The 14,604-nt window shown below is 34.3% G+C and overlaps 1 protein-coding gene across 1 annotated transcript; it reads right to left on the bottom strand.

Annotated features, from left to right (window-relative positions):
- Window positions 1–13,434: 13,434 nt before the first annotated feature.
- LOC123655659 (ubiquitin-like-conjugating enzyme ATG10) lies at window positions 13,435–14,384 on the bottom strand. The gene is made up of 2 exons (XM_045591418.1): window positions 13,844–14,384; window positions 13,435–13,662 (listed from the first exon to the last, which is right to left on the bottom strand). The coding sequence occupies exons 1-2, from the start codon at window positions 14,146–14,148 to the stop codon at window positions 13,461–13,463; spliced, it is 507 nt and encodes a 168-aa protein (XP_045447374.1). The 5' UTR covers window positions 14,149–14,384; the 3' UTR covers window positions 13,435–13,460.
- Window positions 14,385–14,604: the final 220 nt, after the last annotated feature.

Here is a 14,604-nt window from a genome sequence, read left to right as displayed (position 1 = left end):
TGTGACGAGCGGTATCTGATATTTCCGGGGTTTTATAACGCATTAAATGTAGTGTAGCTGTAAGTGTTCACGACAAAATTGGCATAAACGATTGACATTCTAAATATTTATTTTATTCTTAAATTATCATATATGTATATAGATATATGTATAAACATTGTGTAATTTTTACACGTGATAACACTCCTTTTCGCATGTTGCTTAGAAATTTGATAAAGTTATTCATATTTTGATTGCTCGAGGCAAAATTTGAAATGAATCAGTAGCTAGCTAACTCAGCTAGACTTTTTACGACAATGGATTAATTAAACTAATTTCAGTGTCTCGTAAATTATAAGTGGAATGGAGAATAAAATAAATAAAATCATATGTTTCAATTGTGCAATAATTTTGATATACTCGTACGTAAATAAAAGGTATCGTTATCGAAACTGATAAAATTAGATTGGCTAAAATTACAAATATCAACGGATATTCCTTTATATAAAGCGAAGAAATCAACTAAATACTCTTTATAATGATCAAGAGATAGCTTTTAACTTTTTTTGATATGAACGAAAGAGCTAAATGAAATCTTTCTGAGTTTTGATTCGAATCAATTCATAAAAATTTTTAGAAACACATTATTTTATTTTTTGAAGCTTGACACACTATATTCCTACTCTAAATGCAGCGTAATGAAAAAAGTAAAACAATTTTATTTTTAAGATTGATGAAAGTAATTTACAGTATTGGCTTCTTACTTAATATTTTTAACGTTGACACCACATAAGTGTTCAGCTTGACCGTTAGCTACGCGGGAAACTCCAGGTGTTTTCCATTATAAGACACCTTTTAATAATAAAGTAATATATACTATTTTACTTTATAGTAATGTTATCAATTTACGATAGACGAAAAAAGACTATAGACGAATTACCTACTATAGACGAAAAAACGGAAGAGGTTCTCAAGTCGACGCGTATGTTTTTTTATGTATGACCAGAGTCCTATTTTAATAATTCTTTTTTTATTGAAAAAAGTACACTTCGAAATTGGTCTCATATAAATTTGAAAATAAAAATCCAACCCTAAGGGTAGGAAAACAGGGAATGGTTGATTGTTCACTCACTGATTGTAAGGTAAGGCCACGCATAACTTTTTAAAGAGAAGTCTGATTTACATTATTCTTTTTTTATTGTAGGCCTATTCATGTTGGTATATAAAGCCTGTTTTTTTAAGTATTTATATTATACAACAAATAATGTTCAAAGAAGTATTATATGAAAGTTAATAGCTTAAGTAGCTAAAAAAAGTAATTAAAAATTAAGCATGTAGTAATTAGAGGATTATAATTAGTTTCATTACTTTAAGAAGTTAGTTATTAAGGTTAAATAAAAAAGGTTTATTATTTTTTGCTTTTCAGTTTTTTCGGCGGCTTAAAAAAATTTTTGTTAAAAAGTTTTTATTACTATTAATATTTCAATATACACTATATTGAAATATTTATATTTTTCCTAATAACCTAGTGCCCATAATTTCTCTTCATATCGTCGGTATATAACTTGACTATCCTTCAGTTCTGGACCTACTATATATTTGTATTTAGGTTCATTTTTAAAATTAATGTACATATCTATCTATTTCTGGAAAAAAATTGCAATAGAATCATTTCACACTTACGAAAAAGGATTAGATAAGTTCAGCCTACTATAGCTTTTGTTTATTAAGTAATTCGTAGGTGGCACTTCTATCATGTAAAATTATTATTAAAATCTGATAATATTACCAGACGTCACGACAGGCCATACATTATTTCCAGGATTTTGTGTATTATTTTCATTATTATATCTTATAACAACGATCTATCAATTTTATGAAGATAAATAAGTAGATTTATAAGTTTATTACCTATATTATAAGTTTAAATACGCATTATTGGAGATAAATTAAAGAAATAGTTATATTATATCGTTAGATTTCAATCAAATTTAAATGAGTGGTCCCAAAACTATCATTAACTTTTGATTTAAGAAAATGACTCTTTTAATCAGTCAGAAAGGCTTATAGCATCTTCAACTGTTTAATATACCCATATAGGTAGGGGAGCGAGGGGCTTGTTGTAACAGGGGTAAGTAGTAACAGGCTCTTTTCACTAGGATCTTAAACTTTATCAACGCATTTCTTTGACTCGATTTAACCTATAAACCGCGCTGCATCATGTTGCCATAGCCAGTATCCCGCCAGCCGGCGCAGTGAGCGAAAATGTGCACGCGCATCATTTTTGCCAGGTAATATAAAATTGTAATGTCGTAAAATTTTGGTTTGCATCATTAATATCGACCAATTTCAGACTTTCTATATCTTATTTACATACAAATTTATCTATCTTTGATAATGTGTAACAGTTTTTGAGGTTGCTAAATTGTTTAAATAGTTATGTTGATAAATGTTAAAAATCATACCATGGGGTTAGTTGTAACAAAAACCTGGGGCTAGTTGTAACAAAATTCCAGGCTTGATGTAACGTGTTACAACATGCCCCAAGTTATGTTCTTCTAGAATTAGGGTGTCTAGTGTGAGGGTGAAAAGAAAGTCAACACAAAGCCAAGAAGTGTACGAGTTAGCGGCAGCTGAAGTTTTAGAAAAAAAATGCAGTATTCGGAAAGCTAGGCAGACTTTCGGATTATGTCACGTCTCTCTTTATAGATACATATTGTTTGGTATGTGGTGAAGCTTACACAGATTTAAATAAAGAAGATTAGGTAGAGTGTATCATTTGTAAGATCACAGATGTGTGGGCACATTTAGGATGTGTTACAAGAGACACTATTTCTTTTATTTGTATTAATTGTTGCTCAGATGAAGACTGAATTTAATTATAATGAAACCTACCAAATGTTGATTCTTATATAAGTACAATACTTTGTTAGATATTAAAAAGAGATAATTACGAAGCATACCTTAGATATAAATAATTTAATTACTTACTGTGATATAAAAGTGCAATGATGATTATAAGTAGTGTTTAAGTACATAAAACAGTTTATTATTTAATTTTTAGACATTGATTATTTAAAAGTCTATTTGAGTTGATTTTTGATAAGAATTACATACCTACTTTAAAAAGGTGTCAATTTTATTAAAAATAAACAAAGAATAAATGATTACAGGTATTAGTGTCGTTTTTTTTTGTCGTTACTACTTGCCCCGGTAGATGTTACAACTTGCCCCAAGCACGAGGTAAGTTGTAACACCGCACTTCTTCTAGAAAATAATTGATTGTAAAATAATGACTAATAGTTATGGTATTATTTTTACTTTGTTGGGTAGAGGAAGAGTTACAGCATCCATCCATCTTTATTTAGTAGCAATATAATCAACATATTTCAAGATATATTAGTTTTCATGAAAAATGTTACAACAAGCCCCTCGCTCCCCTATATTATTGCGCCTGGTAGTACGTGTCAACACTGCCAATGAATACTACACCAATTTCATTAATGGTGTGTGGATTTTTCTTTGGACTCATGTAAACTATTACATGAGTCCAAAGAAAAATTGTCTAAATCAATTTAAAAATTTACAAATTTTAGCAGCTCACAATTTTAGTAGGAACATTACTTACATTAAAAATATATATGAGTAGTTATAGTAGTAGTTAAAAACAGAAAAAAACCGTTAATGACGTCGGTAGTATTTCACGGAGTTAGGTGTCGATATGATCTACTTCTGCAAAAGATACGTTTCAATATTTATAAAAATAACCTTTCAGATCTATCAATTTTTATTGCTTGTTTCAGACACATCATAATAGTCGTCACTATCACAAGCCGATTCTGTCGATAATGGACTCTCACTTTAGGATCACAATAATTTCATTACTTCGAGAATTTCACGATCAGAATTTTTCTGAAATATTTTCGTCCGCTATCAACGCCAGAGTAGTCACGTTGAGAAGTATACCGATGTATCACACATTCGGTATTTACGTCTGGAGATCATTATATTACAGATACAATCAGATTGAGATACTTCGAGAATAACTTTTTACCTCGCCCAATATTCCAACCCCTTATATATATATCTAATTATGTTAAGTACTGAGAGACATTAAACGAGAAGTTGTCATGAAGTTTTCTGAATGCCCAGTTGAACTGGACCACTGGAGCCAACCGCTTCCTTGATATGCGAGCAATCTAGGTACTTTTCAATGATTTCAAGAGAAGATATCTGAACAATAAACTGGTGGTTATAATTATGCATATATATATACTAGCTGACTCGGCAAACGTTGTCTTGCCGCTAATCGCTATTTAAAAATAGGGGTTGGTGGTAGAAGTGTGAAAATTTAGAGTTGTACGTATTTTTCAACGCCAAATCATAATAAAATAAAAAATAAATAATTTATCTAAAAATTAAAAAAATAAAATTTAGGGATGGACTACCCGTAACATTTAGGGGGATGAAAAATAGATGTTGTTCGATTCTCAGACCTACTCGATATGCGCAGAAAATTTCATGAGATTCGGTCAAGCTGTTTTGGAGGAGTTTAACTACAAACACCGCGACACGAGAATTTTATATATTAGATATAACACATGGATTACATTAGACATGGATTACATTAGATATAACAAATAGTAGAATACTATAAGGTCTAATCTGATACTGCTGCATAGTAGTAAAAATTTCCTTTGTCGTCACGGCTTTTGTTTTAAAGTTATTAAATTGTTATAGAAAATGTAACATACGATATATCATCAATACATGTAATAAAAATGTAACGTATCGCTGTCTGTACATGGAAGATATACCTATAAGAAAAAAAGTTATTAGGACCAAATATATTTGCGAATGATTGTTAGAATTTTTGTCTATTTGTCTGTTCGTATGTGCACGCTAATCTCAGAAATGGCTTATCCGATTGAGATTTGGTTTTCACTAATATATTGTAATAAACTTTACTTAACATTAACGGTCACCAACCCGCCTGCCCAGCGTGGTGACTATGGGCAAAACACATGAGTTCACGTTATTTTTGGCGTAAACTTGTGGAGGCCTATGTCCAGCAGTGGACTGTATAGGCTGTAATGATAACATTTAGTGTTTGTTTCATGTCAATCGGTTCATAAGTGAAAAAGTTATGCCAATGTAAATAATCACGTTGATCATGTAAATACCCAAGACGCGGACGAAGTCGTAGGCACAGTAAGTAAATAATATATCACAATTAGATTGTGTCTGTAGTATCTTCAAAGAACGTACTTCATTTATTACAACAACATTATCATAGTGTCGGCAAAATAAAAGTCATGCAAATAGTAACAAAATAGAAATTAATCGCCTAAACAACGATCGATAAAAATCGTTAAATTATAAGACACGTACTTTAATTTGTTATCAAATATGTAACGTAATAATATAAGTGATATAAGATAAACAAAGAAAATGTTTTAGTATAAGTATATACATATATGGACGACCTACGTAAGATTGCCGGTGTAGGCTGGATGAGAATTGCGGAAAACCGGGATGTCGCGCGAACTTGGGGAGGCCTATGTCCAGCAGTGGATTGCCATAGGCTGAAATGATGATGATATACATACATATATATATACATATGTACCACCCAGCTATGTTCACTAATTAATTGATGCGCGTTGACGAGTTAACATCTCTGAAGAAAATAGAATTATAAATTATTTATTTATTATTAAATGAGGTTTCGTTAAACTTATGTCAGTTTCCTTGAAATTCAAACAGATTTGAATTATTGTTGTTATGATAAATAATATTGCAATAACTACATGTATAAAATTATTTCATGTTGTTTCATATTGCCATCATCTTACCTCATTTTTTATTTGTGTAATAATATATTACTTACCCTTACCTACTCTACAAAATAAAAGTGAAAAATCGCTTTATGCAAGTGGGCTTTAAAAGCGCTATTGTGTCGTCATTTTACTATGCCTTTTATTAGTGTTTTTTTTTTTTAAATAGGTAAGGTTAGTAACAAAGTACCAAATTTGCATCAATCTGCTAGAACAATAAACTCAACGGTACTCTTTTTTAAATCGTCAATAAATTTCTCAACTACTAAAAACTCTTTCCTAAGTCCTGGTTGAAATCCAACGTTATTGCATCTATATATCTTTATTTTCACTTATATCATTTTGTACCAAATTGTTTATATTTTGCCTAAAAACAAAATACAATTTCATCATTCAATGTTGTATTTATACAACGTTTTTATTGGTATGGGTACACATAATATTGGTAACCTTTTTTTTGGTGTCGCAAGGGAACCCATTTACGGGTGATATCCAGAATACCCGGGTAGGCATTTCTAGACCGTATGTCGGCTTCAGCACTTGGGGGTATAATACCGACCAAAACATTCATTGGAGGGTCCCGGATCTGCAGGCAACAAGATCCCTCCAGCGACTTCTCCTCCACGGGGACTGTCCAGCTCACCTCTGAACAATCCCGACGACGCCGTGTCTAGCAGGACCGGGTTCCCATCCCGGCCCGACACGGGCACAGGGGCGTTACTGGAGGCGCATTAAGTAGGGCCTCCTACGCACCCCCGTATTATTAGTATAAGTACCTACATATGTTTTGACTTTTAACCATAGTCCCCACGCTGGACAGGCAGGACTGGTGACCGCGGGGCTGGCTTTATCACACCGAAAATTATGATTGCGGAAGACCGCGATGTCTAGCGAGAACTTGGGGAGGCCTACTTCCAGCAGTAGACTGCGATAGGCTGAAGTGATAATAATGAAGATGATGATTAATATATATTCGAAAACTATCTACTTTCAGTATACCACTACACTTAATTAAATTTTTTACATTAACCACACGGTATCCAGACAAGTATATAACAAAACTAAACAACTGTCATAACTCATCTTTTAATATCTTTAAATATGTTAATTTTGAATCAAACTCAGCGAATAAAGTCGTAGTATGTCCAGTTTTTTTTTTTTTTTTTTTTGACAAGGAAGTGAACAGTGATAACGTCGCGTAAGTACGATAAATGCAAACTATTTTTAATATTTACTTACTCTCCACCAACAGCATATTAGAATGCAAAACGCTCCAATACAGTCACGAAGCCTCCCCACAAAATTATTCACAGTAACACTAAACTCCCTCATTACATTACTCTGAATGCACGAATTAAACAGTCGGTAAACACCGCTGTGGATGAAGAACTGAAGTAACGTCGTTAGTTATCTTATCATGCCAATTCGATATCAATAAAACGCCACGACTCACCTGATATACAATCATATCGACAGGCCTAGACCTTTATATGCTATTTAAAATGGACAAATTATTATCATAAAGCAAATGTCACTAATTCCATGTTGAGTTAATTTTGTCACAAACCTGTCTTTTAGTGATATTAGTTAGACAAAGAAATGTATGCACATATTTGTTTAATTATATTTTTAATTGAACTTTCAATCGATATAAAAATAGCTATTTATAAACATTTAAACTTTTTGCATCGACAGGCTGTAACTGTAACATTACGTTACCACTCATTAGATTTGCAGGAAAAGTCCATTAAAACATGACTACGATAATTAAAAATTCCGTAGTTAATCTTCAGGATAGGTAGGTACAATAGAAAACATTTGTAGATATCCTGTTTTATACCTGCCTGCAACTTCGTTCAAAATTACCTAATGATATTGATTTCTTCTTATTCGTTAGGGTCAGTCAGTCAGTCAGCCTATTGCAGTCCACTGCATAGCCACATAGGTATCCCCAAGTTTGCGCCAGACATCCCTGTTTTCCGCAATTAAATATAATATATACAAATAAATAAAATTGGAGTGTCTGTTTGTAATATTTAAAATAACCGCTTTTTAATAAATGCATATGAATGTATAAATGGTACATATACCAAAATAACATTTTTTACAATTTTTCTCTGTCTGTCTGTCTGTTTGTTTGTTCCGGCTAATCTCTGAAACAGCTGGACCGATTTTGACGGACTTTCACTAGCAGATAGCTGTTGTAATAAAGAATAACTTACCGAGATGCTCGGCGACGACGAATACTGGAAGGCGATGATCTCCTTCTGCGAGACAGTAATGTCCCGGAAGGAGATTGACGAGCGGATGAGAGAGGAGGCCGCCGACGAGGCTTCCGTCCGCAGGCGACGAACGGAGGTGCGTAGGAGGCGCTACTTAATGCGCCTCCAGTAACGCCCCTGCGCCTGTTTCGGGCCGGGATGGGAACCAGGTCCTGTTAGCCACAGCGTCGTCGGAATTGTTCAGAGAAGAGCCGGACAGTCCCCATGGAGGAGAAGTCTGGCCTTTTCGCCGAGGCCAGCCTGTCGCTGGAGGGATCCTGTTGCCTGCAGATCCGGGACCCACCGATTAAAGCGGCTGAACACTCGCGCAGGGGTTTTGGTCGGTATTGTACCCCCAAGTGCTGAAGCCGACATACGGTCTAGGAATGTCTATCCAGGAATCCTTAATATCACCCATAAATGGGTTCCCCTGCTATACCAAAAAAAAAAAGGAATAACTGCTACTTTTATTTCAGAAGTTTATTTATTTTATAACTCTGCGAACTGAAAAATAACTTTTTTGTTAAATTCCACGCGCACGAAGACTAGAGCATAGCTAGTAATTAAATATTAATTTGTTGTGGGATCGATACTAAATTTTAGGTCCTTATTTAGTATTCTAGATTGTTGTATGTAATTAAATCGAACCAAGTTTTACTCAAATCCATTTAGTAACTTCTGTATTATACTGAAAGTTTTAAGCGCGGTAAAGATACTAACAAACAGACAGACAAATGAAAAAATACTGTTTTGGTTTTAATGCCGATTATACTGTAGAATACATTCTTACATCCGAACATCCTCAAAGAGACGCGGAGAGACAGGGATAAAAAAAAAATATTTCAATTTTTTTTTCATCTACAAACAATGTTATGTATGTATCTTACGCTTCAGCCTGTAATATCCCACTGCTGGGCATAGGCCTCTTTTTCTATGTAGGAAAAGGATTAGAGCTTAATCCACCACGCTGCTCCAATGCGTGTTGGCGGATTAAATAACGTTAATATTTAATGGTGTAAAGTAATAATGATAGAACGTTTGGTGCTAAGGTCGTGACGCTGTGATTAGAGGTAATCGCGGAATCGCCGACAGTCCCCCACTCACTTAACTTGTATCTTGCAGTAGGTATTTATAATTACCTCGCAACGGCACTAAAAATATGTGCTACGGTTAATTTCGTTCTACACGTTAATCTGAATAAAGATTTTTTTATCGTTGAATTTAAAACAATTTACTCATTAATAAGAATTTCAATATACCTAAGTGTCATTGATATCTTTTTTAGAATTATTGGCTATGATGTACATCACAGGTAGATTAATTTATGGGAGGTTAAATTATTGTTATTTCTGACTCTACCTTAATTCCGGTGCTGTGGGAAGTGTACTCATGCTCGGTTCTGCGAGTATCACGCGTTATTTTAACGACTGACAAATATACACTTTTAAACAAAATAACGCGTCAGATATAATATTCTAATAAAATTTGTAACATTGTGTGCCGACCGAATCGGAGCACCCCACTGCCCACGTGGTCTTGGTCTGCCCTACCCCTAGTGTTTTTTTTTTGAGCTGGAGGCGCGGAGGGAGGGCAGCCGTACCAGAACGGAGCATGAGTGAGCGTGCTTTCGCACGCAAGGGCGGAAGGGCTGCACTTCCCGCAGCGCCGGAGCCCAGCGTTATTCTAACCTCAAAGGTAAAGGTAGGTTAATTTTTTCCGATTTAAAAATTGAACCTCAAAACTTCAACCACGATATCTCTATACAACGGGGTTTACACGAAAATAGTTGTCGGGGGGGGGGGGGGGGTGAAAAACCCACACTGACTCCCACCCCACCCCCCTTTTCACACAACCCCATAAATTTCTTGCCGGCGATGTACATAATTACCGAATTATTTAATTGTATAAACAAGTCTTGTAAAAAAAAAACTATCACATACCTATGCCAATTATATTCAACAATTGGAAATTTCTGATCGGTCTTAAGGAAAAAAGAAAAAAGAAATAAAATATTTTTTTTTAGTTTCTGAGTACTTTTAGTAGGTAACGAATATTATTGTACATATGTAATTATTTTGACACAATATACATTACAAATGAATGAGATCAACATTTCCCTGCTGAAAGTTCCAAATAAAAAACGACGATTGTATGGGAAGTTATTGTAAACTATTGTGTGTTTGAAACAGGGATTCCAAAATTTTCATATAATTTTCATACAATTTTTTTCTATCTGGATTCCAGATATATAGATTTTTATTTAGAAATTTCAGCAAGGTTGATTATCCATTAATGTTAAATAAATACATAAATACTCCTGTATTGTAATATATGTCCTCCTCTTCAAATATATATATATATATATATATATATATATATATATATATATATATATATATATATATATATATATATATTATAAAAATGTATATCCACGGGCTTATAGTGCCTGCTCTTTTGTTATTCCATTTATTTATGTTTGTTACTAATCGATACGTTGGTACTTACAGCTGCAACTTTACACAAAGAAAACTAATTGGTTTACTAAACTAAGCTTAGTCTAGTCTAACTATTTATTCATGCAATTAATGTAGAGATGTCTTCAACATATCGAGCGCACTCTCAATGACGGCGGCACCTCTATGATGAATCGCCATCTTGAGACTGTGCTCGAGTATTTTCTTATCCGTCGTCTCCGCCACCCTCGCCACAAAGTGACCAATTGCGTCGACACGGTCGTCGGTGTAATAGACACAGGTGTTGGTGTGTCTAGTCACCGCGACTACAGCATGCGAAACGCTGTCGTGGATCTTGAGCCTCCTTGTCTTCGTCTGGAGGACAATGACGTCCTCATAGGTCTGGCCCTGCGCCTCGTGGATGGTTAAGACGCGCGATCCCTCCCCAGATCCGTATCCCTGGTCAGTCAGCAATCTCTTCTCCTCTTGCGTAATGACCAGGTATAAGGTTCAGTCCCTTCCTGCAGGAATACGCGCGCCCGTGAGGCTCTCCACTCGCAAAGATCGGATCTTTGAGCTTGAGCTGTACACAGTCTTATAAACTTCGCTGATGGCAAGGGCGACGTCTTTGGGGTTACGATATATACGGTTAATTTTTGAGCCCTCGCGGAAACCATTAACTAGAACGGAGGCCATAGTGCGTGCCATAGCGGTGCGCCAGTTTTTCTTTAAGGTCTTTGGCCACCACGGCTGTGGTAGTAATCACGACCTCCGTGTCCTCATCGAAGTCCCCGACTATGCGAGTTATCTTGCCGCATCCTGGTACCCAGTTTATCCACTCCAGCGATGGTAATCCCCAGGGCACGGTCGGTAAGCCTTCCCGGTCGCCCGAGATAGTTTTCGCCATCCGTAGCATCCTACATATATCATCCTCTTCATATATTTAAAAAATATCCAAATTGTTTTAAAAGATCTAAACAAGATCATAAAAAAATACTTTCATTCATTAAAGCTAAATAAACGTGTGTGTATCAGAAAATTATCTTGTCTTTTTTTACTACTCGATTTTTGTAAGAGTTTTTTAATTGAAATGCACCAAGTCAAGATTACCTTAAATTATAATTTATAGTAGCTTAAAATTAAACAACGAACAATATTATAGTCATAAATAATTTATAAAATCAAAACAAGAATCAAACAAATGTTACATTTCGGAGTAAACTGTCTTTTGATATACAATAAAGTGATTTTTCAAACAATTTACTAGCTTATTTACAAGCTCATGAAAATAAAAATAAAAAACTGACTTCAATGGCATTAATATTTAAGTAATATTTTTTATTTTTTGTTATAAAGTATAGCTCAAAAGCACTCGTCAGATCTTGATCAAACTTAAATAGTACCACATGGCAAGCACCACCTTTCGATAAAAAAAATCATCAAAATCCGTAGGTATATCTGGTAAAAAGTTATAAGGTTACATAATAAAAAGTTAGAATAAAAGCTCCTCTTTGTTTAAAGTTGCGGCTATGATGTACAATACAGGTAGATTTTTTTTAATGGAGGTTAAATTTTTGTTATTTCTGACTCTACCTTAATTCCGGTGCTGCGGTAAGTGTACTCATGCTCCGTACTACGACTATCACGCGTTATTTTCGAACAAATTTACGTAAAAACGATCTTTACTGCAAGATCAAAATACGATACTAACTGACCTTTAACGACTGACAAATAGACACTTTTAAACAAAATAACGCGTCAGACATAATATTCTAATAAAATTAGTAAAATTGCGTGCTAGAATATAGGTTTAGAAATTCGAAAAATACCCAAAACCGAATCGGAGCACCCCACTATCCACGTGTTCTTGGTCTGCCCTACCCCTAGAGTTTTTTAGGCCGGAGGCGCGGAGGAAGGGCTGCACTTCCCGCAGCGCCGGAGCCAAGTGTTACTCTAACCTTAAAGGTGGTAGGTTAATTTCAACCTCAAAACTTCAACCATGATATCTCTGTAACAGCAGGGCTTACACGAAAATAGTTGTCCGGAGGGGTGAAAAACCCACACTACCTCCCACTCCCCACCCCCCCTTTCCCCCCAAGCCCATAAATTTCTCGCCGGGATTGTACATGATTACCAAAGTTGCTTAAAAAAGTAATTAACAAATAAGAAAATATTAGTGAGTGCCGATACCACATCCACTTTCTAGCAACACAAACACAGGTAGCTAAATGGCACTTATTTTGTTTGGTAAATAATTATATAATTATGGAATATTAAACTTTATATTTTTAATGCTTTCAACCTTGCGATAAGAGGCAAAAGCAGTTTTAAGTAATATGTAAATTTTGTTACTTGTGACAGCTATCTATGATAATGATTTTTTTTAATGATTTTGCTAAAAAAAGGCTATTTAAAATGTACAAATAATAGTGGTTTACAAGAGCAAACAACAAAGTAGTAAAACAAAATTTTAAAATAAATGCACTTTTTCCTCAGATTATTCAGAACCCACAGTACTATATATGTTTAAATTTGTGTTTTCTATTAATCATTCCATTGAGAATTATTTTGATTTATTTTAACATTATAGTAAACTACTGCACGCTAGAATCAAACCTATCAATTAGGTTTTGTTGCAGTAAGTTGAAGAGGTATGACCTCAAATTTAAGCTTTACTTTTTTTCATATATCAATGCCAATTATTCTTTATTTTCGTCTTCAGGATTAATGGCTTATTATTCCAAAAAAAGTACAACATATATAAAATATAAACACAATACCTATTTAGGTATTAATTACAACTTATACTAGGTATATGATTTTTTTGTTTTTGTATAAAAATGTGTAATAAATGTTCCACATGATCTTGAGCCACAGAGTACTCCGTTTTACAAAATTTAATTTAAGTTTCAATTTAGGTTTATTAATCATAAGCCATATTCTAAAGGTAAATTTAATTTAATCAAAGGCATTATAAGACCCAAGAATGTTACTATGAGGTTCTTCGTTTTGTGTCTAAAAACCAATAGGATATTTTCTGTGTGACACGGATGAATTATGAAGTAGGGTCGATGCATCACCGGATGCTCTTGCTGTGTTATCACGGAATAGAAATCTTCTTTGCTTATCCTGAAACAAAATTATAATTATTAGGCAGGTGGTAGGCTAAAATCTCATATATATAATCATTAAAATAACAGAAATTATAGAATGCCATGAATGAATGCGGCCACCAACCCACCACCACCAAGTTTACTGTAAATAAAAGATAACATGAATTGTACACATATATCTTAAATTAAAAGCTTACTTCATCAGTGAGATCTGTCTCACTTCCTCCAAAGTTAACAATTTTCCAGAACTATCCCAAATGTTGAAGCTGAACGAAGGAACTCCATAGCTGAGATTGTAAAAAATAATGTATTCTGCTTTGAATATGAATACTTTTTCATCATCATCACGATGACTGACGAATTCCTCTTTTTTTATATACGTATTTAATATTTCGTTTTCCTTTTGATGAATTGCCCAGCTATCGAAATATTTATCGGATAACTCAATAAACTTTTTTGCTGCATTTACAAATTCTTCTGGTGTAATAGTATTACTATGCATTCTTTTAAACAAAATTACAAAACCGATTCTTATTTGTTTAGTCAGTAATTTGCTTAATGTACCAAATATACTCTTTGGCTTAATTTGTTGGTGGCTTTTACTTTTAGTTGTGTTGTCTTCTTCTTCTTTTATAATTGAACTCCCATAGGAATTGCCAAAGTAGTTGTGTTGTGTTCTTGTTTGTTTAGTAAGAAACACAACTACCGTCAAAATTCGATGACTTCAAAACGTCTTTATTGGCTACGTTCCACTTCACGTCCGCAACGCCCGCACCGCCTATTCTATCGGTCCATCTAAGGTCCGTGGTCGTCGCGAGCGATCGCTCGACGTCATAGTTGACGTCACTGCTCGCGACCACATCGCCCTTAAAATATAGGTGGATCAAAGTTGACTTTCATCAAAATGTGGAGAGAATTAAAAAAAAACACTGTCAATGTCAAATCGTGAATGTTATCT

This window comes from Melitaea cinxia, chromosome 8, assembly GCF_905220565.1.
Source record: "Melitaea cinxia chromosome 8, ilMelCinx1.1, whole genome shotgun sequence".
Classification (NCBI taxonomy): Eukaryota; Metazoa; Arthropoda; class Insecta; order Lepidoptera; family Nymphalidae; genus Melitaea; species Melitaea cinxia.
The sequence above is the reverse complement of the archived record's forward strand: the minus strand, read 5'-3'. Positions and strand labels throughout refer to the sequence as shown.